The sequence below is a fragment of the Cynocephalus volans genome, chromosome 4 (assembly GCF_027409185.1).
Source record: "Cynocephalus volans isolate mCynVol1 chromosome 4, mCynVol1.pri, whole genome shotgun sequence".
NCBI lineage: Eukaryota > Metazoa > Chordata > Mammalia > Dermoptera > Cynocephalidae > Cynocephalus > Cynocephalus volans.
Genome location: NC_084463.1, coordinates 96236030 through 96262007, shown reverse-complemented (window position 1 = coordinate 96262007; position 25978 = coordinate 96236030). Strand labels below are relative to the sequence as shown.

At 43.5% G+C, this 25978-nt stretch overlaps 1 protein-coding gene across 1 annotated transcript in view; it reads right to left on the bottom strand.

The window, feature by feature from the left end:
• Window positions 1–25978, bottom strand: part of TENM4 (teneurin transmembrane protein 4) — a 403492-nt gene that overhangs the window by 30534 nt on the left and 346980 nt on the right. The window contains 3 exon segments of the mRNA XM_063092724.1: window positions 9771–10648; window positions 16140–16294; window positions 20207–20439. Of these exon segments, the coding sequence (XP_062948794.1) occupies window positions 9771–10648; window positions 16140–16294; window positions 20207–20439 (1266 nt within the window).

Genomic DNA, 25978 nt, shown 5'->3' with positions numbered 1-25978 from the left:
TTCTCCCAGGGATACTCTGTGCACAACTCTATCCTAGATTGTCTCCCCTGTATTGTAAGGCTGATGGACAGGTGGTCTCTCTCTTTGGACGCTCAGTGCTTGAGGTCAGGACAAGTCAGGACAGGTCAGGAGTCAGATCACCAGGCTGGGCATGTGCATTTACACCACCTGGACCTGCCAGCAATGTGGCCCTGGAAGACTGGCTCTTGGTCCATCTCTGTGTCACCAACACTAGGACTGGCATAGAGAAGACAGGCAGGGAATGTTGGCTAAACAAATGAATGCAGGCTTGGATGTGCAAAGCCTCTTTCCTATTCCATGATTCATTCACGTGCTACCTCCTGTAGGACTTGACAGAAGCTGGGCACACAGTAGGTCATGATAAACATCTGCTGAATGCACAGACATGGAAACAACCGCTCTAGCTAAATGATACTTTAGCAATCTCCCTAGACATCTTCCCAGAGTTTTAGTCTCCAAGACAGAAAGAGGCTTTGGATAAAGGCTGACAATCGTAATTATTATTGAAGGTAGCCTGTAATGCATAATTAAATTGAGCCTGAAGGAGATACAATGAAAAGGCCCCATGGCTTCAAGATCTGGTTTTCATTTTATACGAAATGGTCAAAAAAACAGTAATTTCTACTCCTCACATCTTCTATTAGAAGGACTGAATGTCTTAATTAAATGAACATCAGATAGAACAACCAATTTATAAAATTTTCTTGTCTCCTATTCATTCATTTCACTGCCTTCCAGAGCTTGAGAAATGTCACTGGATTTCTCTGCTACTTGATCAATACCCGTGATTATCCCATCAGAACACTGTTCCTTTTCACTCTGCATGGGAAGAACTGGAGCTGCCCATCTCTGGACACTGACACCTCTGCCCTGTGGGCCGCCTCAGCAGAACCTTTTCTACTCTGCTCCAGAGCTGCTCCAACAAGGTGCAGGACCCAGAAGGGGCAGTTCTCTGCACTCTCTGGACTCCAAGTGGCTGTCTCAAGCCCTGGTCCCATGATTGGGTGACTTCTGGACAATGGCTTAGTTATGTCAGTTATAGCTTTAATTATGAGAACGCACAAAGCACTGGCTTGCTTTCTTTCTAACCAAGAGGACTGGAAGGAATGGTTAGTATGAGAAGGTCTTTGGAGCCAGATGGGCTAGGCTTAGCATCCAGACTCTATACTTGCCAGCAATGTGATCTCAGAGGACAGGCACTCATTCAGTTTTCCCACTAACCGTCAAGTCCCCACCACAAATGATATTCCTTCAGGCAGGTTATATAACACAACCTTGGTGAGCCTCATTTTCCTCCTCTACAGATGAGAATAATAACATGAGGGTGCCTCAAAAAGTTCATGGAAAGATTCACATTATCTTCTAAGTCTATTTTTCCGCGAACTTTTTGAAGTACTTTTTTACTTATCTCATGAAGACCAAAAGAGGTAATATATTTAAAATGAATGCAAACTTCTGATTAGGGTCTTCAGGACCTCAGGAGACTCCCTCACTGGGAAGTCAACTCCCTGAGGGCAGAGACATCATTTGGTCACTGCTGCACCCCCAGAACTTAGAGTGCCTGGCATACAGTAGATGCACAATAATGTGAGTGAACGTTGGGAGAATGACCTGATTCCTTCATGCCTCTCTTTCTGATTTCACCTTGAGTCTTACTCCTCTGTACTTCCTGCATTTCACTGCATCTTCTCCTGCTCCCCAAACATGCCAAGCTCAATCTATGCTGGGGGTGCTCACACGTGCTGTTCCCTCTGCAGGGAACGCTCTTCCCTCCAGTGTTGGTATGGCCAGTTCCTTTCACTATTCATGGTTCATTCACTGTCATCACTTCAGTGAGGCCTTCCCTGACCACCATGTCTAAAATGGTAGGTCCCCCCATCTGTACCACATTATCTTACTGTATTGTCTTCATTATACTTATTATCATGTTTGTTTACTTGTTTATATGTCTCCTCCTACTAGAATATAATCTCCACGAGGACAGGAACCCTGTCTGTATTCAGTGCCTTAGAGGAGTAACCAGCATGTAGAAGGTACTCAGTACATATTTACTGAATGAATGAATGAATGAATAAAGACATAAGCAAATAGTAAATATTATTGTCGATTTTTCAAGACATGGACTGAGAGCAAATAAGAACTTCGTCCATTTTACCTCCTAATCTCCATACAAGGAAGGGAAATCTCACTAATATTCACAGGGTACATTGTAGATATCAAGCACTATGCTCATAATCATCTTCTGAGGTAGGCATTATTATTATCATTTCACAAATGATGAAGATGAGGCTCAGAGAGGATAAGTAACTTTCCTAAGATCACACAGTTAGTAGAGGAATACAGATTCAAAGTCAGGTTCTTTCATCAAGCTTCCTATAAAAGGATGCAGTTTCAAATCAAAACCTTTGTGTTCATCACTGTTAAAGAACAATTGTGTCTGGAAGTCTCAAGTGGGTCAAGAAGACTGAGTTTTTTCTTCAAGATGCTTTGCTACCTGTACAATTGACTTCACAGCAATGCCGAGCCCCAATTTGGGGGTATGATAGAGATGGCCTGATGATTGGCTTTTCATTATTTCCTTCCACTGACTTCTCTTCACTTCATTTTCCCAAAGCATCCTTGGAGCACAGTGAAAGAAAACACATAAAAGATTCATACACTTGCTGTGAACTTGGCTCTCAGAAGCGGGCCGCTAAAGGGTATCTTCACACACACTGCAAGGCTTTCTGCTTCACACTCGATACTTCATCTCAAACCACTTACTATGTGCAGCTGGCGAGGAAAATGCCAAATTGCCTCTCTGATACTAAACTTTTGCTGATCTTAACTTCTTGGTTGGAAAATAAAGATTTGATTTTTCTGACTTTCATCTATGATGGTTTCAAATAACACCATCATCAACCAGGGGAACTGGACACTGTAACATCAGTGAGTAGTTAGAGTCCATAGTCCATGCACACCAATAGTTCCCTTGGCCTCAGGTCACTGTGATAGATGGCAGCACCACATCATTAGCTACTCTGAAACCGTATCAGAGACAGGGCATTTTTTGGCTTCTGCAGTAAAAACTTGTCCTTGCTGCCCATTTCCTGCAAAATTAGGTCCCAACAATGAATTCTAGCCTTCAGCATTCCCAAGATCTGGCCCACCCTACCACTGGGGGTCTCATCTCTCATGGAGGTTTTACTGGAGGCATCTGGTGCTTAGGATTCAGGTAGATCTGGGAATGAATCCTGGCTCTGCCACTTACATCTAACATGTCACACAGCCAGTCAGATTCTGTGCTGGTTATTCTCTTTCCCACTCAGATCCATTGTCTGCCCTTCTCTGTGCCCAGAGAGGCTGAATCCTAAAGACTGTATCCCTGGGGCACCCTTGCTGCCTTGCTTCTGGTTGGGTTAAGTCAATGGCAAGAGACTGGAGGTCAGGAGGAGAAGCTTTTCCTTACTTCTCTCCTTCAATGCCATCTCTCTCATAGTGGCTGCATCCATCCATGCTGACAGCTTCTACCAGGTGGCTCCGTGTTCACGGTTACAGCTCTCACTGGGCTTCAGTAACAATATCCTGCTCCTCCCCACCTTGCCCTTCGGCTCTAGGGCTGGTGGTGGCTGTTCACTGTTTGAGTGCCTGGGTGCCTCGGCACCCTTTCTTGGTGCTCTTATCCCTGCCTATACCTCTATAACATGTCTCCACTTGAAAGACATTTTTGCTGAGTATAATATCTGGGTGGACAGTTTTTTGTTTTGGTTTTTTTCTTTCAGCATCTCTGTCTTCTAGCTTGCATGGTTTCTGATGAGAAGTCTGCTGTAATTCTTATCTATGTTCCTCTTATAAAATGCCTTTTTTTCTGGCTGCTTTCGAGATGATTCTTTTTCTTTTGTATTCAGCAGTTTGAATATGTTATGCCTAGAAGTGTGTGTGTGTGTGTGTGTGTGTGTGCGCACGCGCGTGTGTGTGTGTGTGTATTCTATCTGGTGTTTTCTGAGCTTTTTGGATGTGTGGTTTGGTGTCCATTATTAATTATGGATAATTCTTGACCATTATTTCCTCAAATATTTCTTCTGCTCTGATTTTTCTCTCTTCTCTTAGAATTCCAATTACATGTATATTAGACCATTTGATATTGTCCCATAACTCTTGAATGCCCTGTTCAGGATTTTTTCACTCTTTTCTCTTTGTGTGTTTGTGTGAGTAATTTCTGTTCACCCACCTTCTCTCCTCGGCTGTGTCAAGCTGTGTCACCAGGGCGATGGGCCCAGCAGAAGCATTCTTCACCTCTACAAATGTGTTTTCTGTTTCTAGCATTTCCATTCAATTCTTTCTTTTGTTTCCCTCTCTCTGCTGAAATGATCCATCTGATCTTGCACATGCTCACCTTTTCCATTACAGCCTTTATTATAATTATAGTTATTTTAAATTCCCTGAGAGATAGTTTGAAAATCTGTGTCATATCTGAATATGGTTCTGATGATTCCTCTGTCTCTTGGGAATGTGCTGCTTTCCCTTGCCCTTCTGCGTGTTCACTTGCAAGTGTGGTATCCTATGGAGCCCAGCAGAGACTGAGAGAATAGGCTTATGCCTGGAAACGGGTATGAGTTTCCTTCTGCTGGGACTTTAGTGAGGGGGTTTGAGTTAATTTAGTCAGGATTTGGGCTGGCTTTGAAGTATGTTGTTTCTATGGTTAACTCAGTGCATCATAGGGTTTATATTCCTCTAGCAATTCCTGTGTTTAGGGCGTGCAACTGGTTTGCTGGAGGGTGTTTTTTCCCTCAGTGTCTACTCCACCCTCAGCTTTAGGGTCTCCTTCTGTGCTGCATCTGAGAGGGTCTCTTTCCATACTTTTGCCCCTTTTTTATCCCTCTCCCCGCATACTCTGCTCTTCGTTGTTGCTTTGAGCTTTGTAGTCTCAGTTTAGGTACCAACGTGTCCCTGAGCCTCGGGAGTGTGGCCTCTTCAGTGCTCCTGCCTCTTTTTAGTCTGTAGTGCTGGACTCACTACATATTCCTGCTCTGCTCCCAGCAGTAGGTTTTTCTTTTGTTGTTTCTTTTTCTTTTTTTTTTTTTTTTTCCATTTTCTTCTCTCAGTCAGCTGAGTGGGTTTTCACTAGTGCCTAAGTAGGACAGTGCTAGCTGCCCTTTTCTTCACAGATTAAGGCTTTTGTTCCTTCTGGGAGAAAAGGTGAGAAGCGTGTGGGTGCTCCTCCCCCAGGTCTACCAAAAGAGACACTTTCTTCAACCTTTTTCCACTCTTTTTTGTGGGAAAATTCTTGGTGGGGTTTGTGGAGAAAAATCCTGAAGAAGGTATGAACTCCCCCAATTTCTGTAGCCTTAAAGGGCTTCACACTCTCTTGCCAGTCCACACTTAGACTTTACCCATTTGCTGACCACCCTGGCTGAACTCTTCTTCCCAGTGTCTGGTTGTGTCTACCCCAGGTAAGCTAGTGCTTATATCTGCCTCTTTCTGCAGAAGTCTGTCTCTCCTTGGATACGGGTCAGTTGGTTGCCCCGTGACTTCAGAGGAAGGAGTTCAAGGAAAACTTATGAATTCGCCTTTCGTCTGGCTTATTTTCACTGTAAGGTTGGGAATGACTCTCTCTCCAGCTCTTATATTCCCAAGCAAAAACCGGAAGCCAAGTCTCTTCATTGGAACCATGTGAGTTGAGCTCCGTGTCCTGCCGGGAGCGCCGACAGTGCTGCAGCTGGGGTTTGAGGCCAGCATTCTTCTCACTACAGCATGTTTTTTTCCCCTTCTTTATCTCCCTTCCCTGCTGAGTTTACATTTCATTCATAAAATATTTACTGAGCACCTACCTGCTAAGTTTCAAGCCCTAAGCTTGATACAGAGATAAATTAGTAAGGGTCTCACAGTAGTTACAGTGAGCATAATTATAAAAGGAGCTGTCACAGGACAGAAGCCGGAGATACTTGCCCTGTGAAACTTAGGGAAGCTGGTGGCTCATGCCCACCAAGCAAGTCAATTTTGGAACCTGCCTCCTGCTCATCAGACCTCTTTTCTAGTCACCAAATGTCATCTGACCAGGAGCCAAGTCTGAAAGTAATGATGCCACATACTGCAGATGAAGACTGCACTATAGACTCCTTTGAGGTTTCCTTCCAGCTGACCTGTGGGCTGAGGGAAGGAAAGTAACTTCAATTCCCCAGAACTGCGGGCTCTTTTAGTTAAGGTGCTCTGAGCTATGTGATGTTTATGTTAGATGTATTATTTAATCTGTTAAGAGGATCGATAAAGCCACCTTAAAACTTGTTTCAGTAATAGCCCATGTCACAGGCAAGCCTGGGCTGATTTTTTTTTTTTTTTTATATTAGAACATTTGGATTGGAATCCACTAAGCTGCTTCATAGAGCTAATAGTAGAAAATCCACTAGAGCAACGGTTCATGGGCAAAATCTGTCCAAATGCTTAAGAAATACCACAATGATAAATAACACCACACCCTTACTTCTAGAGAACTTCGTAGTTTGCAAAGTATTTTCATTTTCAGTATTTATTTAGTTTTTTGATCCTCATAATGGCCCAGAAATGGGGTAGGGCAGGGATTATTTCTGTCTGGTTGAGGCCTGATGTGGAAGCCCGCCAGCCTGCCCGAGTCACGTGGCAAACATCAGTGAGAAATGCTATCTGCACCTCGCTGTTAGTCTCACAGAATCATTTTGCTTTGGCTCACTCTGAGAACCATTTTCCAGCCCATTTTGGATATTCTCAGGGACCTGAATGCTTTCCTAGTTCATATCTTGATCTCAAACTTGACACTTGATTTTCCTCCTCTCACCTGACCTCAGATTCCTCCTTACCTCAATTAAAACTTTTGTCTGCTCCTTTGATTAGTTTATTTGCAACTGCTCCTGGGTAATACAGTTCATGCCCAAACAACATTCTGCAATTACTGGTACTGCCACTAATATTGCTTGAAATAATAACAACAGCAGCAATCATTTGAGTATTAGGATGAGTCAGACATTGAGCTTTCCATATTTTATCTCATTGAAATTTTTTTTCATTGAAATTTTGAACCTCAGGCTATCCCTTTGAAATAGATAGATGCTATTTTAATGCCTATTATACAGATAAGTCACAAAGAACATAGGTGAACCTAGCCAGTGCAGTTGAAAGAACATGGCTCTGGTATATACACACCCTGTGTGTTTTTCTGTCTTAGTCTTGCTGTCAAGATTGAATGGGAAAGAGCCTGGCACATAGTAGGACCTCAAAAAAAGTGAGTTTCCCTTTTTTTTCCCCCCTCAATTTGTTTTCTATTGAAGCATAATTGATTATACATTTTAGTGGGGTACAAAGTTGACTATCAGTAGTTGTGTAAAATGTGTGATGGTCAAATCAGGACAGTTAGCTTATTCATCAAGAATGATTACAATATGTAATCATTCTTTGTGTCTGTTACCCAATTTCTCTTTAAACCCCCTCCCTCTCCTCTCCCCCTCCCCCTTTTCACCTCTAGTAACTATAGTTCTGTTCTCTCCTTCTAAAAGTTCAACATATTATTATGATTGTTGTTTGTTTGTTTCTTTCTCTCTCTCTTTCTATTTTAGGGATTTTATCTTCTACTCTGGTTTATGTCACCAAGGATCAACACTCCTTCTGAGTACTGTTATGAGGTGGATTCAGATGCCATTTCATAAAACGTGATTGTAATAACTTTCCCTTCTTCAAAAACATGGCCTATGGCTGTATATTTCATCAAGGAAAGACAGAGAAGGATCCTTCCTGGTAGAGGTGTAGGAAAGTTTTAGATTTCAAGGGGGTGGAGAGTAACTGTTGCAATGATGTGCAAGCATTCAGTTTGGGATGTGAGGAAATGACCTTGAGAACTAATTGAGTGCACAGACTTGCTCTGACAAAGAAACCCCTGTATTGGCTAAATAATGTATAAGGCATTTCCACTGGGCAATGGGGAAAATTGAATTATTTAGCATATTTCCATTTCAATGAGTTAATCAAGGTAATTGCTGTTTCCCTGGATCTTTGTATTTTCTTTATTATTAACAAGGTCCTTGTTTGGAGACAGGAATTTAGCCAGTGAACTTCATACAAGTTGTTGTGACTTTTTTGTACAAATTATATTTAAAAATCCATTACAGATCAATTTTCCTTTGGATTTTAGGATTGTAAGAAACCAGTGCTTGCTCAAGCTTGAAAAAAATTGAGTATTCTAGAATTCAAGTTCATTTGGGATTAACAAACTTAATCGAGGAGGTGGGAGGGCAGCAGGGCACAGCTGAAAGAGTATGAGCTCTTGCGTCAGACAGACTCGGGTTGTGATCCCTGTTCTGCCATGTTCTCACTATACAACAGTGGGCAAATGAGCCTCTCCTCGACCTCAGTTTCTCCTTCTGTAACATGGATAATATCACCCATCCTCCAGAGCTGTTGTGAGGATTAAGTGCAATGATGTAGTTCCTGGCCCATAGCTGATACTCAGCAAGGTTGGTGCCTTCCCCATCTCCTGCATACTTGTCTAAGTGTGACACATTCAGCAGTTTCAGTTGTCTGGACCATGGCTAAAAGCTTAAAAAGAAGCTTAAAAAATATCTAAGGAGAAAAAGAGATGTTTCAAAGTCCATTCATTAAAATATCTCATAGAGGAATACCTCATATCTATCTATCTATCTATCTATCTATCTATCTATCTATCTATCTATCTGTCTGTCTGTCTGTCTGTCTGTCTGTCTGTCTGTCTGTCTGTCTGTCTGTCTGTCTATATACTTAATTTTGGCTAGGAATGTAATCAGCTGAACTTCTGGCTGTCTGACCACATCACTTAAGAAGTCCCATACTGGGTGAAGAGCAGGGAAATGAGCTACTTGACGTGGGCCTATGACTGAAACAAATAGTGACATGATTGTGTACCTGAAGGAGAGACAGGGAAGCTCTACCCATTCGATACGGGTGCTAATAAAAGAACAGTCTTAATCACTTCAGGCAGGGGTGAGGGGTTCTGTGTCCTCATTTCTCCACTTCCTGGAAGATGTCTTCATAGTACAGCATAATATGAATGGCTGTTGTTCCTTATGAGTGACCCCGACTCATAAGAAGAAAGGTTTCATTATGTGTTTGAGAAGGAAGGTACGTAAGGTTCTTCATAAGAAGTTCCATCTCATGGCTGTGAATTGTTGATTGCTGTAGCCAGATTTATTGTATATGTATTAAACTTTTCATAGTAAAAAGTTAAAAAAAAAAAAAAGGAAAGCATTAGATTACATGCTGAAAAACAAACAAACAAACAAAAAAGGAAGTTCCATCTGAATTGGTTAAAGTGAAAAAAATGTTTGTGGAGATGTGCTTCAATTATGTGGAAAATTCATCCACATGGAACTGTTCCTTTTCCCTTTGCCAAATTTCTGGAGAGTGGTTATAAGAAGATGCTAGCACTTTATCAAGGACATTTCATCTACATCATCTCCCTGTGAAATGCTGGGCAGGTATCCACTGTATTCAGTTTACAGATGTGGAAACTGAGGCCTAAAGAGATTAAGTTAATGGTAGAGCTGGGATTGAAACCCACCTCCTCTGACTCCAAAGCTCATGCCTCCTCTGCTACACTATTTCCTTCCTAGGAGAAATTAGGAATATGACCACGCAGAAGATATTATAGGCAAAGATTTACATCCCAAATCCTGAATTAAAATGAAAGACATCCCCAAATTAACATTCTATCAATTCACTTCTAATCTTGTAATACACCTAATAAAACAAAACCATCAAATGATACTTACTCATAAAATGTTGTCCATCCATTTTCATTGCTTTTGGTTGCCAGAAGGCCAGAGTTGCCATGGTATGTCATCATGGCCAACTCATGTCCTTGTGTGGTCACACTTTTGAGTGCACTGTTGGTGCCCATGGTCACCCAGTATACCTGGCCATCTGGCACTACCAGCCAGAGGGGCATCCCAGTAGAGTCTCGGCGGACATTTACCATGTTGCCGTTGTTGTCTGTGATGAGAGTGACATCGCCGTCCCCAGTGTAGGTGAAGTTGTATAGGTAGTCTCCTGTGGGCAGGCTCTGGGTGTACAGATGCTTGCCGCTGGTATCAAACAGGTAGAGCTCCTGGTCGATCGGTGAGGACAGCTCATACATATTCTGGGTGTTGAGGAAAGGCTTGTTCTTTCGGATAAACCGAATTCTGATATTCCCAAGGTCGGCCACGTAGAGTTCCCCATCAGCACATACAGCCAAGGAAGATGGGGTATTCAGCTTTGCATCCTTGGCATAACCATCATCTCCAGAGAAACAGTCACAGTTGGCATCATTTTTACAGTCACAGCCACTGGGGGCCCCAGCAACTAGTGAAATCTCTCCGCTAGTGGTGACCTGCCTGATGCGATTAATCTTCTTCTCATCAGTCTCAGCAATATATAGGACCCCATTGTGTGAAACAGCCAAAGCGGTGGCTGACTCCAGGGTTGCGTGGATGGCCACCTTGCTCAGCAGGAAGTGGTCGATGCCAGGGACCTGGCAGTGCATGGGCCTCCCAGCGACAATGCGCACCTGGTGGTTTTCTGAGATTTGCAGGACCACATTGTTGTCCAGGACATAGAGAGAGTTGTCCATTGGGTTGATGGCTAAGTCTGTGGGCCACTCCAGCCGAACCTGACAATGGAGACACCAACACTCAAAAGACTGGAAAGATGCACACTACTAATCATCCCACACCCCATGGAGCCCGTAAGAGTGTCAAAAGTGCGCCTTTATGTACGGTCTAGCCTGATCCTCATGCAGCCTGTCAAGCCCCCTAATCAGAGTGAAACCACGAAATTGTTTCCCCTGAGACATCTGAGGGTCTCCACTAGACTAAGAAAACATAAAGAAAGAGATAACAACAACAACAATAGAAGAGTAGGCAAGAGGCTAAACTTTGGAGTCAGACAGGCCTGGGTTCAGATCCTGGCTTCACCACTTGTGACCTTGGGCAAGTTCCTTTGCCTCTCTGAACCTCAATATCCACCTCTGGAAAACAGAAATGACAATAGTGCAGAGTGCTTGACCCACAATCAGTGCTCAAACAAGGGTAGATGGTGTTATGGGGTTGAGAGGGAAAGGTGGACGCAGTCTGGAGGCTGAGGAAAGACATTCATGAATGATTGATATGATACACGTATGAAAGATGATTTCTCAATTCTTTGAGTTCATGGATTAATACATTGCTAGGCGCTGGGGAATAAAGACAAAATAACCGTGGCCTCTGTCTGACAAGTTCTAGGCCAGTGATTCTCAAATCAAATTATCTAAGTTGATCCTGGCCCCACAGTCAAATTATCTGTGGAGATTTTAGAAAACACTGGTGCTCAAATCCCACCCTGGGTCAGTTACATCAGATCAGTGGGTGTGGGGCATGGGCATTGGCATTATTTCAAAAAGCTTCCTGGGTGTTCTAATGTGCGGCTAGGAGTCACACCCGGATCCACGCTCCTTCAAGTGTGATAATCAGACCATCAGTATCGGCATCCCCTGGGAGCTTGTCAGAAATGCAGAGTGACAGGCCTCACCACAAACCTACTGAATCAGTATCTGCATTTAAGCAGAGTCCCCTGGCAATTTCTGTGCACACTGAAGTTTATGAAGCTCTGCTGTATATAATGGTTTCTAGGAGCTCAGAGAACAGGTCCTCCTGGAAGGGATTAATGAAGCCGGCAATGGGAACCAGGGGTTCAGAGGTTCTGGGCCTCATGCTGAGCCTCCTGTGGGCCAGGCTGGGAAACTTGCAGTGATCACAGTGAGCCTTTCAAACCCAGGGGATTGCAGCTGGCAGGGTCTGAGATGAGGAATGTTTTTTTCAGTGGACGTGGAGGCTGGAGCGTAGGCTATATCACACTGGGAGGTGCTGGCACTAAGGGATGCCCTTTGCCAATTGTGTGCCTAAGAGGTCTAGCCACACTGACGTGGACTGGAAGTGCTGACTGGTGTTTCTTCCTGCTAGTTCTTGTATCTCACCTAAAGACTCATTGCCTTAGGGTTCCTGAGCCCCCAACAAACTTGACATTCAATCCAATTTGGGGCTTAATAAACAAGTTGGTACCTTTAGATAAGAAGTTTCTCTTCCAGGAATGTGCTCTTGTACACTATTGTCTACATGAGTGCTTACCATAGCTATTTTTAATAATGGTGATAAAAGGGAACCAACTCATATGCCCAACAACCAAGAATTGGTTAAATAAATTGTCATAAATTTAGTTTCCCCATAAGGTAGAATACTGTGTGTTGTAGTCATTAAAAGTGATGTTCTGGATTGATATTTAATGATATGGAAAACGTTTGCTATGCATTAAGTAGAAAGTACAGGTTACAGAACTGTAAGCACAGTGTTATACCAATTGGGGAAAAAATACACTAAGATTATGGCTAGAGAGATTAAAAGCTTGAGCGATATATATCAAAATGTTAACCATAGTGGGATTAAAGGTGATTTTAATGTTCTTCTTTGTTTTTAACTTTTACTATTTTCTACAATGTATGTATGATGGTTTACCAATGTAAAGAGAAACCCTAACAAATTATATACTTAGGACATGAGTCCACCTCCATTCTGTCCCCTTCAGCTCAGGGCCATTCTCAGGACGGGTTAGACCCTCTCTCAGTTCTTCAGAGCCAGGTGCTCAGGTCCTGCTTCCTGAGCCTTCTTGTTTCCTCCCTCCCAGCCCTGTCCCTCTGTCCCCACAGAGCAAGGGAGCCTGCAGGCTCGCCAGAGCTGCTGGCCAGGGGGGCTGCCCCACTCCCCAGTGCTCTCTGAAGCACAGCATCCGGGCAGCTTTCCGCCGCATCAAGAACACAGTTTGCTCTAAAGTGACAGGGGAATTTTCAATTTCCTAAAACCCATTTCTTGTCAACACTGGCCGCTAAATATTTTATGCCCTCTAGTCCTGTGGCACCTTAGGGACCTGCTTGCAGAGACCTTCCTGCCTGTCATTATGATGAAAAGATGGCTCCCCATGGATGGGTGGGAGGGGAGAGAGAAAGCCAGTAGAGGGAGAGGGGAGAGGAAAGAGAGGAGAAAATAAACAGCAAGTCCTTTCCTACGTGCTCCCCTAGTGCCATGTGCACAGAGGTGCCTGGGAGAGCAGGAGGGGCACTGCTCCTCGAGTTGGTCTTCACTCTGTCATGCTGCCTGCATGGTGACAGCGGAGCAGACCAACTACCTAAGCCTCCCAGATGTCACTTCTGCATTAGTGATGATCATGCTGAGGCTTAATTTCCCATCACCAAAATGGAGATATGAGACTTTATAACTTCTGAGGCCCTCCAGCTCCCACATTCTGAGGTCCTTGTGTGGAGTGACGCTCCCTCTCCCTGTCCTCCGGAGCATAATTCTGTGCTTTTATTAAAGCACTTTGAGTTGACTGCCTCGTTGCAGTGATTTGCTTACAAAAATAGATTGCCAAGAATGAACGAATGAAGGGCCAGCAAACGGCACAGAGTGAGCAAGGGACTGGTTACCTCCTACTCCAGTCCCACAGTTACTAGATGTGTCTTCTCACTCAAGCTTCTTAAACACTGAACTTCTTTCTCTTGCCTCATGTGAAAGGGAGAAATAAATGTTACGTAGGCTAGATGTGAGGATCAAATGAGACTGTGGACAAGGAAGTTCTTTGTAGGTTACAAAGGGAACTCACATTTACATCCCATTACTAGCTGCCAGGCACCGTGCTAGGCAATTTGTGTATGTGATTTCACAAAAAAACTCATTTCCACATCTCTGATGGAACTTACTACAGGGCTCTGCATTTATAAATGCATTTTCTTTCACCACGCCTGAGTTTCCTCATCTATAAAATGGTGTAGATAATATCTACACCGTGGGATTATGATGACAAATAAGAAAAGAGAAGTCACAGTCATCTCTGTATCCCCATTTCTAACAGAGAAGCTGGCACATAGTAAGTTCTCATTTTGGCCCCTGACAACAGGGTTATAGAGTTCTACTCTGTCTGTGGTGGACACACCCTGCTGACCTGACGACTAATCTCCCGTTTTCAACAGCCTGCGACATCTTCTCTCCTTTATTCTATGCCTTCCTCTAGTTTCTTTTTGGGCCTGGTCTTTGACTCCTCCCTGAGGCACTGGCCCCCGTTCCCAGTTCTTCCCTCTACACTCTTGCCTCGGAGCTGTGTCCTCTCTCTGGCTTACCTCCCTGCTCCCCATGGTACAGCAAAGTAGCCAGGTGTTCGTAACAGAAGATGCTCTGAGAACAAAAGCAGTACCTCCTGCCCATGTGTGTGTGTAAAAATATATGCCTGTCAGCGAGTGTGGTAAATAAAAGTCCCTTGCTTAGATTTAGACGAAGGTACTGAGCGCCGGGGTATACAGAGATTTCAGTCCAGGATTTCTGAATCTAAATGTGGGTTTGTTTTTTTTCCCCTCTCCACTATATGCCCGTTGTCTTCCAAGCTTTTGATCTGACTGCTTGGCAGTACCTCTATCTAAAGTTGAACAGTTTTCCTATGTGTGGATTGAAAATTTTCGGCACCCTGTGCTGGCTGGTTGAGAGCCCATTTTGAGAACTGAAAATACTTGTGTGCACATCCTTACACTGTGGCAGCTTCCTGATGGGTAATTCAAGCTTGCTCACAGATTGGAGCAGGGAGCTCTCCAGCCAGCAAGGGGAAGCCTGCCAGATTGCAAAGACGAGCCGCAGAGAACAGATTCCATTCTGGAGCATAACAATCACATTAGTTGGCACAGAGGGAAACCGTACCAGCATTTGACAGGGGTGCGACATGGGTGCTGGGACCGCCAGCAGCTGTGGTGCTTTGAGAAGAGGCTCAGTGATATGTATCAGTGATAGAGGCATGACCAGTGAAGCTGGGAGCAGGTGCCACAGGGCAAAGAGCCTTTATGTGCTGGCTCCTTTAGAAGGGAGGAGGTTTAAAAGCTAAGTGTTGCTGGAGCTGAAATCAATTCACAATTTGATGTAATTCAAGACTTCTCATTTCTCGAGTTTTGGTAATGTTGGCAAGATGATGTTCATGGATTTGGCACAGGCCAGACCCTGCCAAAGGATCTAGCGGTAAAGGACATACCCCTTGCATAGGATGTACTAAGGACATGCTGGATGGCCAGTCACTTGTGTCTCCCTTGGTTCTAGGTTCTATACTAGGTTCCTGGAGTCCACCTGCTAAGGTCCAAACTCTGGCGTGGTATGGCAAGGTCCTTCCCTAACTGGCCCCAAACCGTGCTTTCTGTTTCAACTCCTGCCACTTCCTTTCAAGCACCTGATGCTCTGGCATTTAATTTTCCAATGTTCTTTGAATGTGCCAGGCTCATTAACATCCTAGGGCCTTTGTACATGCTGTCTCCTTTGCATGAAGTGACTCCTTTTCTTCCTAGCTGCCCAGTAAACCCCTATTCGATCTTCAAAGCCTGGCAAATGTCACCTCCTTCATGAGAGTGGATTCTAGAACTTCTGTTTATTTCTCACCTTTGAAGTGCCAAGCAGTGCCAGAGCCTTGCATACATTGCTTCATGTATTCTCAAGGCAATCCTGCCAGGCTGAAGTGAATTCTTTCCATTTTACAGATAGAAAAAACAAGACTCAAAAGACTTCGGAAACCTGCCTAAAGTCACTAAGCCAGTGAGTGGCAAAGCTAGGATTTAATCTATCGATCAATCAACAAATATGGGCTGTGCTCTTACTGTGTACCAGGCACCCTGGGTACAGTAGAGGAAAGGAGTGACAGAATTCCTGTCCTTATGTAGCTTACAGTCTAGAAAGGAAACAGACAATGTACAAGTGCCTATAAGGATTACCACAGAGGAAGTTCAGGTGGCTATGGATTTAAATTCACAGTGTGTAAAGCTCTGTCTATCCTGCTCTGCTGCCTTTGAAGTTTCCTTGGACAGATCTCTTCACTGTCCCCTGAGATACCACTACGGCCACATGTGTTGCCCCTGATGGTGACCTCCCAGAGCACAGGGCTGTGTTTTACTCATCTGTGAGTCCTTGGTGCTCATCATAAGCCCAGCACCACATGGGTGCCCTTAAAAGGCTTGTTCAGTGCAAAGATGATGGCCAGTAGGCTGGCTGGCTGGCAGATGAGATGGTGAGGGTGCAGACCTAGGGCTCTAGCAGATGAAGCCTTCTCTGTACCTGAGAAATATCCATGACAGAATCACAGCTGAGGGGCCGGGCTGATGTGAGATCATTGGAGCCCAGCAGGGTGGAGATGATCCCATTCTGATCAATGCGTCTGATCATGGTGCCATCCACGAAGTAAATCAGCCCAAACTTGTCCACTGTAATGCCTGGGAGCAGAGAAACCAAAGCAGAAAGTCCAGCATTAGAGATGATAAGGACCCACACATTCGTGGAGTCTTGTGAGTTGACAGGCACCCCTTGCATGATTTGATTAGATTCTCCCACAACATTTGTTCCCCTTTTAAAGATGAAGAGACGGAGGCTCAGAGGCTTTGAGTGACTTGTTCAAAGCAGGGACTAGAATCTAGGCTTTCAGATCCTCTCGGGCTCAGGACTTCCCATCTTGCTGCCGCAGGAGATTTTTATCTATCACCATCGCTGTTCACTAAAACTGTTCATTCTTCTGGTAGTGTTAAACTCTAGAGGTAGTGGTAACGAGGATCTTTTTAAATATCAACACTGAATTAATGAAATGAACCTACTTCCAAAGACCGGTAATTATAATAATCAAATCCCCTTCGGTAACAATTTTTTTTTTCTTTCAAGATAATCATCCTGTTTTATCCTTATTATTTTAGTTTCATTGATCATTGCAAAAGTATAGACTCTAAAAAGAATCCTATGGGTTTGCATAGAGAATAGCGGTGAATTTAATTTCTTTTTAAAAATCTTTTTATTCTATTTTATTTTTTTATTTTTTATTATGAATTTAATTTCTAAAGCAGGCACATTGAGAAGTCAGAATGATGACTCAACATGATCTCCTCCATTTGCTAGACTGTCCCACCCACTAACTCTCTCCCCAACCCAGCTGTGTGACCTGGGGCAGGCCACCGAGCATCTCTGCATTTGTTTTCCTATCTGTCAAATAAAAAGATTGTTCCAGATCTGTATTTGTCACTCTTTTATGTGTGTGAGAATCACCTGGGAAGTTGTTAAAATGCAACCCCAGGTAGCTGCTTCAGAATATCTCAAGTGGCGCCTGAGCATCTATCCTTATTTTTGACGAGCACCTTGGATGATAATGCTACAAACCAAAGTCTGAGAACCACTCCACTAGATCAGCACTTAGCCAGCGATGTGTATGAGTCACCTGAAGAGTTTTCCCCATGTACACCTGCTTGGCCTCACTCCTGGAAATACTAATTCAGGGGGTGGCTAGGACTGGGACCAAGGCACGTTTTAAAAATGTACATGGGGGATGATGGTTTCTATCCTAGGTTTGGAATTACAAGTGACAGACATCCCCCTACCAAGCTGTGAACTGCTCAGGGGTGACATGCCCCTGAGAAGGACCTTTGCTTGATGGGGAGGTGCGGGAATGAATAAACACCATGAGGAGTGCCACAGGAAATCTGAGAGGACTGTGGTGAAATGAAGGAGATTCTGATCACTTTTGTTCTGTTTTATTTTCTCTGGGGAAGGCACTGGGACAAGGGGTCGGAAGAGGCTTCACCAAGGTGGAGATGCGTGAACTACAAAGCTTTCAAATTGTATTACCTTGGGCGAGTTACTTCACTTCTAAGTGTCAGTTTCCTCACTGATAAAATAATATCAACAATATTAACATCCGACTTGTAACAGTTAGCCCTCAATAATTATTAATGACTGTCATAATTATGAGAGACTGGCCAGCACTTTGTGGGTTTCAAGGCCCTGCTCTTGGGGCCCATGTGTTTGTGATGAGCCAGCAGGGGGGTGGAAGACACTCAAGGGCCTGTGAGCGGGCAGAGCCCCCCAGAGCACCACGGTTCCTCCTCCCTCTCCTTGGGCTGGTCAGGCTGCAGAGATTCCACACAGAAGACCATGCAGCCTCAAGGCTGGGAAGCCTTTCTTGTGGGCCTGCCTAGAATGTAAATGGATTTCATTCTTTAAGTACCAAGACAGGAGTTTTCTGGTCTGCCTGGCTATGCTCTGTCTTTCTCTTCCATCTACTAGGACTGATGACTTCTCCATGAATAATCGGTTTTCTTGTTTACAAAGTTGGCTGCACAGGCCAATAGAAATGATCCATCCCCCGATTAATTACTTCATTTTTTCTCCTTTTGTTGTGCTAAATAGACGGACATCTTTTCTCCTCCCTGCTGCAAAGTGTCTGCATATTGTGGCAACCTTGTCATTTCTATCTGGGTTAATTACAGGCTTTTGGGTAACTGCACTGCCACTATATCTGTGTGAGGGGAGGGGGACAGGGAGAGAACACACATGCCTGTCGAGCAACTGAGGAAGGCTTGGAGAGAATAAAAACTCCCAGAAAAAACCTTAATTTTAAGAGAGCAGAATGTTGTAGCTGAAAGGAGTCTTGGGGATCATTTAGCCCAACCTGCTCATTCACCAATGGGGAAACTGAGGCCCAGAGGAGGAGGTCCTAGAGCCAGCCAGTGGTGGAGAAAAACCATAATGCAAGGTCCCTAAGTGAAAGCCCAGTGTTCTTTCTATTCCTGGCTACTCCCTCAGTATTAGGAAATCGTGATTAGGAGGGAGATTAACCATTGATGACACACTATTTACCCTCAGAGTTACCACCTCACCACTCCAGGTATGTGGTAGTGATGATATGATATGATATGATGATATGCTATATGATATGATGGGATGGGATGTGTGATAGGCCAACCACTGTACAATATAACAATAATAATAGGAACAGCTATTTATGGGATATTTACAATGTGCCTGTTACTTTTGTACTAAGCATTTACATTCCTGACAATATTTAATCTATACTACCACTGTGCAGTATATCCTTATTACATAGAAGAGGAAAATGAGGCTCAGAGTGGTTAAGCAACTTGCCCAAAGCCACACAACTACTAGGTAACAAAGTCTGAATTTGAATGCCTGATTTCACTGGAATCTACTGTTTGATTTGAAACCAGGCCCTGAAATCTGGCACTTTTTAATGATACAGTTACTCATAACATTTTTATAGGATATCATATGAAATATATTAATTTTGACCCTCAGAACAATTCTAGGAGGTAGACACAGATGGTATTATTATTGATGAGAACCCTGAGGCTTAGACACTGTAAGTCAGTGACTGTAGGGCTTGCAACAAAGTAAATGTTCCACTGAAGGATGTCTGTTAATAATGATGGATTTACCTCTAAAAAGCCTTCCCAGTCTCCAAGGCACAGGGGTCTTTCTCAGCTCTGAACCCCCAAGCACAGCTTTCTTCTTGCATCTCAGAAAACACTTCTCCCTCTCTCTGATATCAGAGTGATTCATGTCCAAGTCTTATTTATTTTGCTACAATGAACTTATCTGTGCAACTGCACTGCTCTGTGTCGTCAATAAATACTTGCTGAATAAGTGAATGAAAAAAATTGTGATTGTGGGCATTTAGAGGTTCACCTTTTTGCTGGACTCAAAATTGAAACCTGTAGTTAATCCACCCTATATCACGTGAACATATGCAAAGATGATACACTATAATGTTTTTGTATAACAATAACTTGAGAGATAGCATAAATGTCCAGCAGTAAGGGATTGATAAACGATGGAATATCCATTTGATGGAATAGTATATAAATGAGTACAGAGGTTATTTAATGACTTGGAGAAATGTTCATGATATATCATTTAGGGTAAAAAGGAGGTTACTAAAATACTTTGTTTAATGTGATCTCATTTTGTTTGTTTATAGTGAACATTACATACACATGAACACTTAGGAAAAAGACTAGGAGGAACAATCGCAATTCCTTGAAGTTAATACAACAAGCAAACAGATATGAGGTTGTTGGGAGGGAGGGGGGAGACAGGAGGGAGGTAGGTTTTGGTAATGGGCCTCAATAATCAACCACATTGTATATCGACAAAATAAAATTAAATTAAAAAAAAAAGACTAGGAGGAAAGAGAGGAAATGTTAACTGGGAATATATCTGGCAGGTAGTTTCTATATATTACTTGGTATTTTCTTAAAGATTTTGGAATGATTTCCATGTATTTCTTTTGGAAATGGAAAATACCCCCAATAAATGTTATTGATAGTGTTTAAAAAGCAAAGCCTTACCCCTGGGATTGGTGAGCGTGGCTTCTGTGGCCTTCCCACCATCCCCACAGCGAGTGTCATCAAAGGGGAGGCACTGGTCCCCTGTCCCCGCGACCACCTCTGAGTTCTTGACAAGGTCCTTCACCACCACAGTGGACTTGATCTTAAAGACCCGCCGGCTGTTGGTGTCAGAAAGGAAGACGGCCCCGCTCATGGGGTCTGTGGTCAGGTAGTATTTATGTGCTGGACTGTGACTAGAAAACAAAGACATGGCCAGTTGGTGAGCACTTTCTTCTTTCCTATCGGGTAGCTAGAGATGTACAACTTGAATCCCTGGCCCTTTGGAATTCAAGTAAAAGTCTTATGGGAACAATGTCCCTATTTTGGATGATGGTTTCCCACTTTTTCTGACCTCAGTGATTGGCCTAACTATCCCTCCCACCCAAGTACTAATGCAAAACCCTCTTGTCAATGATGTTGATGACTGGCCCAATACCTTGCCAGGCAGGTGCTAAATACATGTTTTCTTAAAAAGATGACCAATGAGGCTTACTACAGGTGGGCCATTAATTCAAGCCAGAAACACAGAGGCACTTGACTTTAAAAAACCTTCAAGAATTCAAAAACATAAGCCCCTTTCCACAAAATTTTTACGGCAGCCCCTCACCCCCATCATAGTACTGACAGATAAGACCCTGGCAAGATCATAGTCAGTGTAAACACTGTCTTCTGTTGATACTTGGGCTATACTTATCAGGAGCCCAGGAGTCTCCCTCCTGCAGTCAGATATAAATGAATCGTAATTTGCAGCAAAACCCAAGGAAAAATAAACAAAACAGAGGAGCAGCGCTGATGATGGTCTGTTTCTGGAAAACAGTCATAAAGACTAAGCTATGCTAACAGAGGAAAGAGAAGTTCGACTGCACAGAGGCACTAAGGAGGCAAGGCACTGCCTCTAGCTACAGGCTAGGGAAAACACACAGGATTTGGAATCAGGCCAGTCTGTGTTCCAAATTCAGCTGTATAATTTTCTGAAAATTGGTCAATTTACCTGGCCTCTTGAACCTCAAACTTTCATCACCTGCAAAACAGGGATGTTAACAGCTAACCGATGTAATGGAAAAATTATATAGAATCATAAATGCAAAGTATTTAGTATAGTGCATGGACATAGTAGGTGCTCAATAATCATAATTGCTAGTTTAACTACCAGTGGTTGTGTCCTTTTTTTGCATTTGCAGATGACTTCAGAGTAGGCAACTCTTATAAGCCTGAATGTTGCTATCCCACGGTACAATTTCTTCCAAGTCTAGGGCAGATTGGAGTTGGACTCATCACTCCTGGGAAGCTAATTTTCAGTTTCTGTGCATTGCCTGACCATTCGCCAGGCCCTCAAACAGCATCTCAATATTGGTAGCTCTTTCCTTGTCTTTGGAAAACCTTCTGGTTCAAAGGAATCTCTCTCTGTTCAGACTGGAAATCCTAGAGTTGGCCATTTTCACTGCATGGTGGGGCACAAACTATGCTGGGGGATTCAGGGGACAGAAGACAGTGCCTAGGGCACCAGCAAGGCCGGGCACTGCACACCCCCTCAAGATGTGAGTAACACAATCAGAAAAGTCTAGAAAAAAGCCATTTTACATTCATCAGGCATGTAAGTTTTAGGTACTTTTGAAAAACAAAATTTTATTTTAGAGATTGGTTTCTTTCGATTTACATGTGAGGGTTGGGGGCACCATAATCTTTTCAATGTCTAGGTAACTGAGGGTCTTAATCTGCCTCAGACTACTCATCATTATAAACGTCCCTTGCTTTGGACAGTGTCCTTGAGGACTGGTTGCTTCTAACAGGGCCAGGCACCCAGACCCAAGGCTTTCCTTCCTTTGTTTTTTCTCTCTGTATTTAACTAACCCAATATGACTTCCTCCAACTGTCCTTCCTCTTTAGTCCTAATACTCCTGTCCCATCACTACCTTCTCAAATCAAGGGCAGGTCTCTCTGCCTGTATACAGGGTCCTTTTCAAGCTGTTCTTCCTGATCTAATCCAAATGCCAATAGGTCATTTCAATGCTTTCCCTTCTAGGACTCTCTGTTTCTTAGAGAGTAAGTTCAGACCCCCAGCTAAGCAGCACAAGGCCCTTCACGCAGTCTGTCTGCCTGCCCCTCACTCACAGACACCCTGTCCTCCAGCTGCACTGACCACGCAGCCCTCCAACTTGCCTTCATGCCTGTTGGCACCTGCTGTTCCTACTCCATGAAATGTCCTGTCCCCTTCCCCATTTTACTCATTTTTCATGTGTCAGCTCAAAGGGTGCCTTTTCTAGCAAACCTTTCCCAGCCCTTCTTGTCTGTGCACTGAGATTCACATTAGTTCATATCTGGATTATAGGAGGCTTAACATAATGCTGTGCCTATTTATTTATGTGTCTGCCTCTCAAACCTGACCGTCAATACTTGAAGGGAAGAGATTGGATTTTGTTCATTTTTGTATGTCCAATGTTCAGCTTGGTGCCTTCTAGCCCACAATAGTCACTAGTTTTAAATAGATGGCACCTCCATTTTTAGTTTATTTTGGTAGTATTTTCATTCAACTTATTTAGCTTTTCTTTTATTTCTCTTTTGGGGGTGGTGGTGACAGGATGGATGCCCTATTTATCTTAAAATGACCTGGTGACTTATCCCATAATGTAGCACAGATTTAATCTTTTCAGATGACACTGATTCTGGCTAAATAAAATGCAGCGACCTTAGATCCTGTTCTGCGATGCTGGGGCAGCCTTGATCTTTCTGCTTTCCTGTCGAAAGCTGCGAGGCAGGGTGATTATTTCATTTCTTTGCACATCACTCATCACAAGCTGGTGCTATCTACCTTGGCAGAAAATGGCCCTTGAGGGAATATGGTGGGGGGCCTTGTCTACTTAGATTAGCCCCCTGAGTTTCCAGCTCATGTCTCCCTGCATTGCCCCAGAGAAGTGTCACTCATGTAGAGTTTCTCAGATCAGTGAATTCCAGGAGAGGGTGGCACTGGCAGGATTGTCCTGCAGTCTGTAAGACTTCACATGCATGACCTCATTTCCCTCACAACTAGCATGCTGAAGTAGGTCCTTTTTTTTCTTATATTTTGGAAAACTGAGACTGAGAGAGGTGTAGTGACTTGACTAGGACCACAACTGCTAAATGGCAGGATGGAATTCCAATCCAGATCTGTTTAACTGCAAAGTCTGTGTTCTTTCTACTTCCCCACACTGCTGCTCAGGGCCTAGAAAGCTCCACTGCCCTTACTCACCTGGGAGCACCTGCTCATCTCCTGAGCATCACCTCGTCTGTAATACCATTCCTGGACCCTACTTCTGCCCCACTGGTAGAGCTGGCCACTTCCTTCATTGGGTCTCCATAGAGCTTAGGCATGCTGTACTTTTAGTATCAGTAGCACCTTAAGACAACTTTTCTATTTAGTTCTCTGTCTCCTCAATAAAATCTTGAACTCCTCAAGGGAAGTGACTGACTTCAAGTCCCTGGTGCTGTGCACTGTGCTCATGCAGCATAAATACTCTAGGAAGTTCTGCTGAATTTATGAATGAATGAGTGAATACCTGCCTTCCTGACTGGAGTGTACATGGGAAACACCCACTGCTAGCTGTTCTAGGGTGATGGTTCTCAAACACGGCTGCCAATCAGAATCATTGGAGAGCTTTGAAAAAAAAATGCCTTACCTATAACAACCAAAGGGCCTGGTCATTTATACCTTTGAGATCTCTCCAGGTGACCCTGAGGCACAGCCAGATTTGGGAACCACATCTTAGAGCAGTCCTTTTCAAACTTTAATGTGAATATGAACCACCTGGAAATTTTGCTAAAATGCAGATTGGATTTTAGTAGTTCTGGGGAGCTGAACTTGAGGTCTGCATTTCTAACAAGTTTTCAGAGCATGCCAGTGTTGGCTGTCTGTACTTTGAGTAGCAAGGACATAAGTGCCTTCACGTCATGAGATGGAAGATGGCCTACAGCTGAGAACCCAGGCCCAGTTCTGTGGACAGGGACCATGTCTGATCCAATTCTGATCTCCAGTATCCTCTGCAGGGTTGGGCACAAAGTAGGATCACAGCTCTATTTCCAGAGTTTGCCATAGTGTACATGAGGACCTACATTCTCTTCTGCTTTATCAAACATAACCCTGGCCCCTCTGAAAGTGACATAAAATCTTAGAGGCTTTCAGGGTCCCATTCCTGAAGTTAATGAGCTGAAGTCAAGCCTCACTTTACCCTCTTTATGGATGGAGTAGGGAATTTCCCATCAGGAGCTGGGAGCCCAAGAGTGTCTTGGGACAAAAGGTGATCTAGTCCTTGCTTCTGAATGAGAATTCTCCTTTTGTGTCAGAGTAAGGACTTCCTTGTGCAAAGGAGTGTCCTTCAACCACATCAGGTGGCAGCTCTGGTAGAACTTGATTCCCTTGTTCTCAGAATCAGTGGAAAGATCTTGAGTGTTGGAGCCACACAGACACCAGTTCAAATACCAGTTCTACCACCCACTTGGTTAAGTGAGCTTGGGCAAATCACTTCATTACTCTGAGCCTCAGGTTTTCTGACAAATGGGGACAATCACACTTACTCAAAGGGTTATTTTGAGGACAAAATTACATGAAGAATGTATATCTCTGAGCATAGGATCTGTTCCATTAAAAAATAAAATACCCAATAAATGGCAGATTTTAGGTAAAGCTGGTCCCCTTGAGAAATCTCCAGAATATTTATGCTGCTGCATAATGGAAAAGCTAAGTATGTCAGAGTTAATACTGTCCATTCCAACCTATTTCCTCGGACAGTTAAGTGCTCTGCTGAGTTCATAGGTGTAGCTAGGTTTGATGGAGACTTGAGTTCAAATGTACTTTTGAAGAACAGGCTTCAAACATTCCTCCATGACCCTAGGGAAGAGATCTGGGAAGAAGTGAGGATAATTGTTTCCTGAAGGCATTCACAGAAGAAGATGTGCAAAAGATATGAGTCTCTGTTCTGAGCAAGTCCAGCATAGTGACCTGGCACTGAGGCCGGAAAGGCCAAAGGCAGGGACAATTCTGCCCTGGGGGAACACATTCACAGGCTCAGGCCACCAGCTGTGGAGCCAAATGCTATTACTGGGAGCAGATGAAACAGCTAATGATAAAGAAGACAAAATCCTAGAATTTCTTTAATCTACCTCCAACATTTACTGATGGGGATACTGAGGCCCAGAGAGAGGAAGAGATTTGCCAATATCCAAGTGCCAGTTAAAATCAGAGCCGGAACTCAGTTTTCTGGCTTCTCATTGTCTTTAGAAAACTGGAAGGCAGAAAGTGATTTTTTTTTCCCCTTCCACTTTGGTTTACTCTAGAAATAGTTTTCAGCACCTGAGAAAACAATGAATTGAGAGAAGGCAGGAAACTGCCTTTGAAATCATACCATGGATATATCAAAAAATCACTGAACATCAGAAACAATAGGTATCCAAACTGCAACTCTTTCAATTTATAGACGATGGTTTCAGGAACCAGAAAAGCTAGGTGACCAGCTCAAGACCACACAGTGAATGTGCAGCAGGGCTGTGCCTGACTCTTCCGAGCTATGTCCCCCTGTGTCATAGCTGCGTTCCAGGCAGATACTACCACTGATTGAATGTTTCAGTTTTAATCTAAGATCTTTATGTGAAATGAATTTCTGTGTTTTCTGTAAAACTTAAGTTGAGGTCACATATCAATGCATAAATCAGTATCATCCATACAAATCTCATTGAAAATCTTTTTCAGATTCAGCAGCAGGA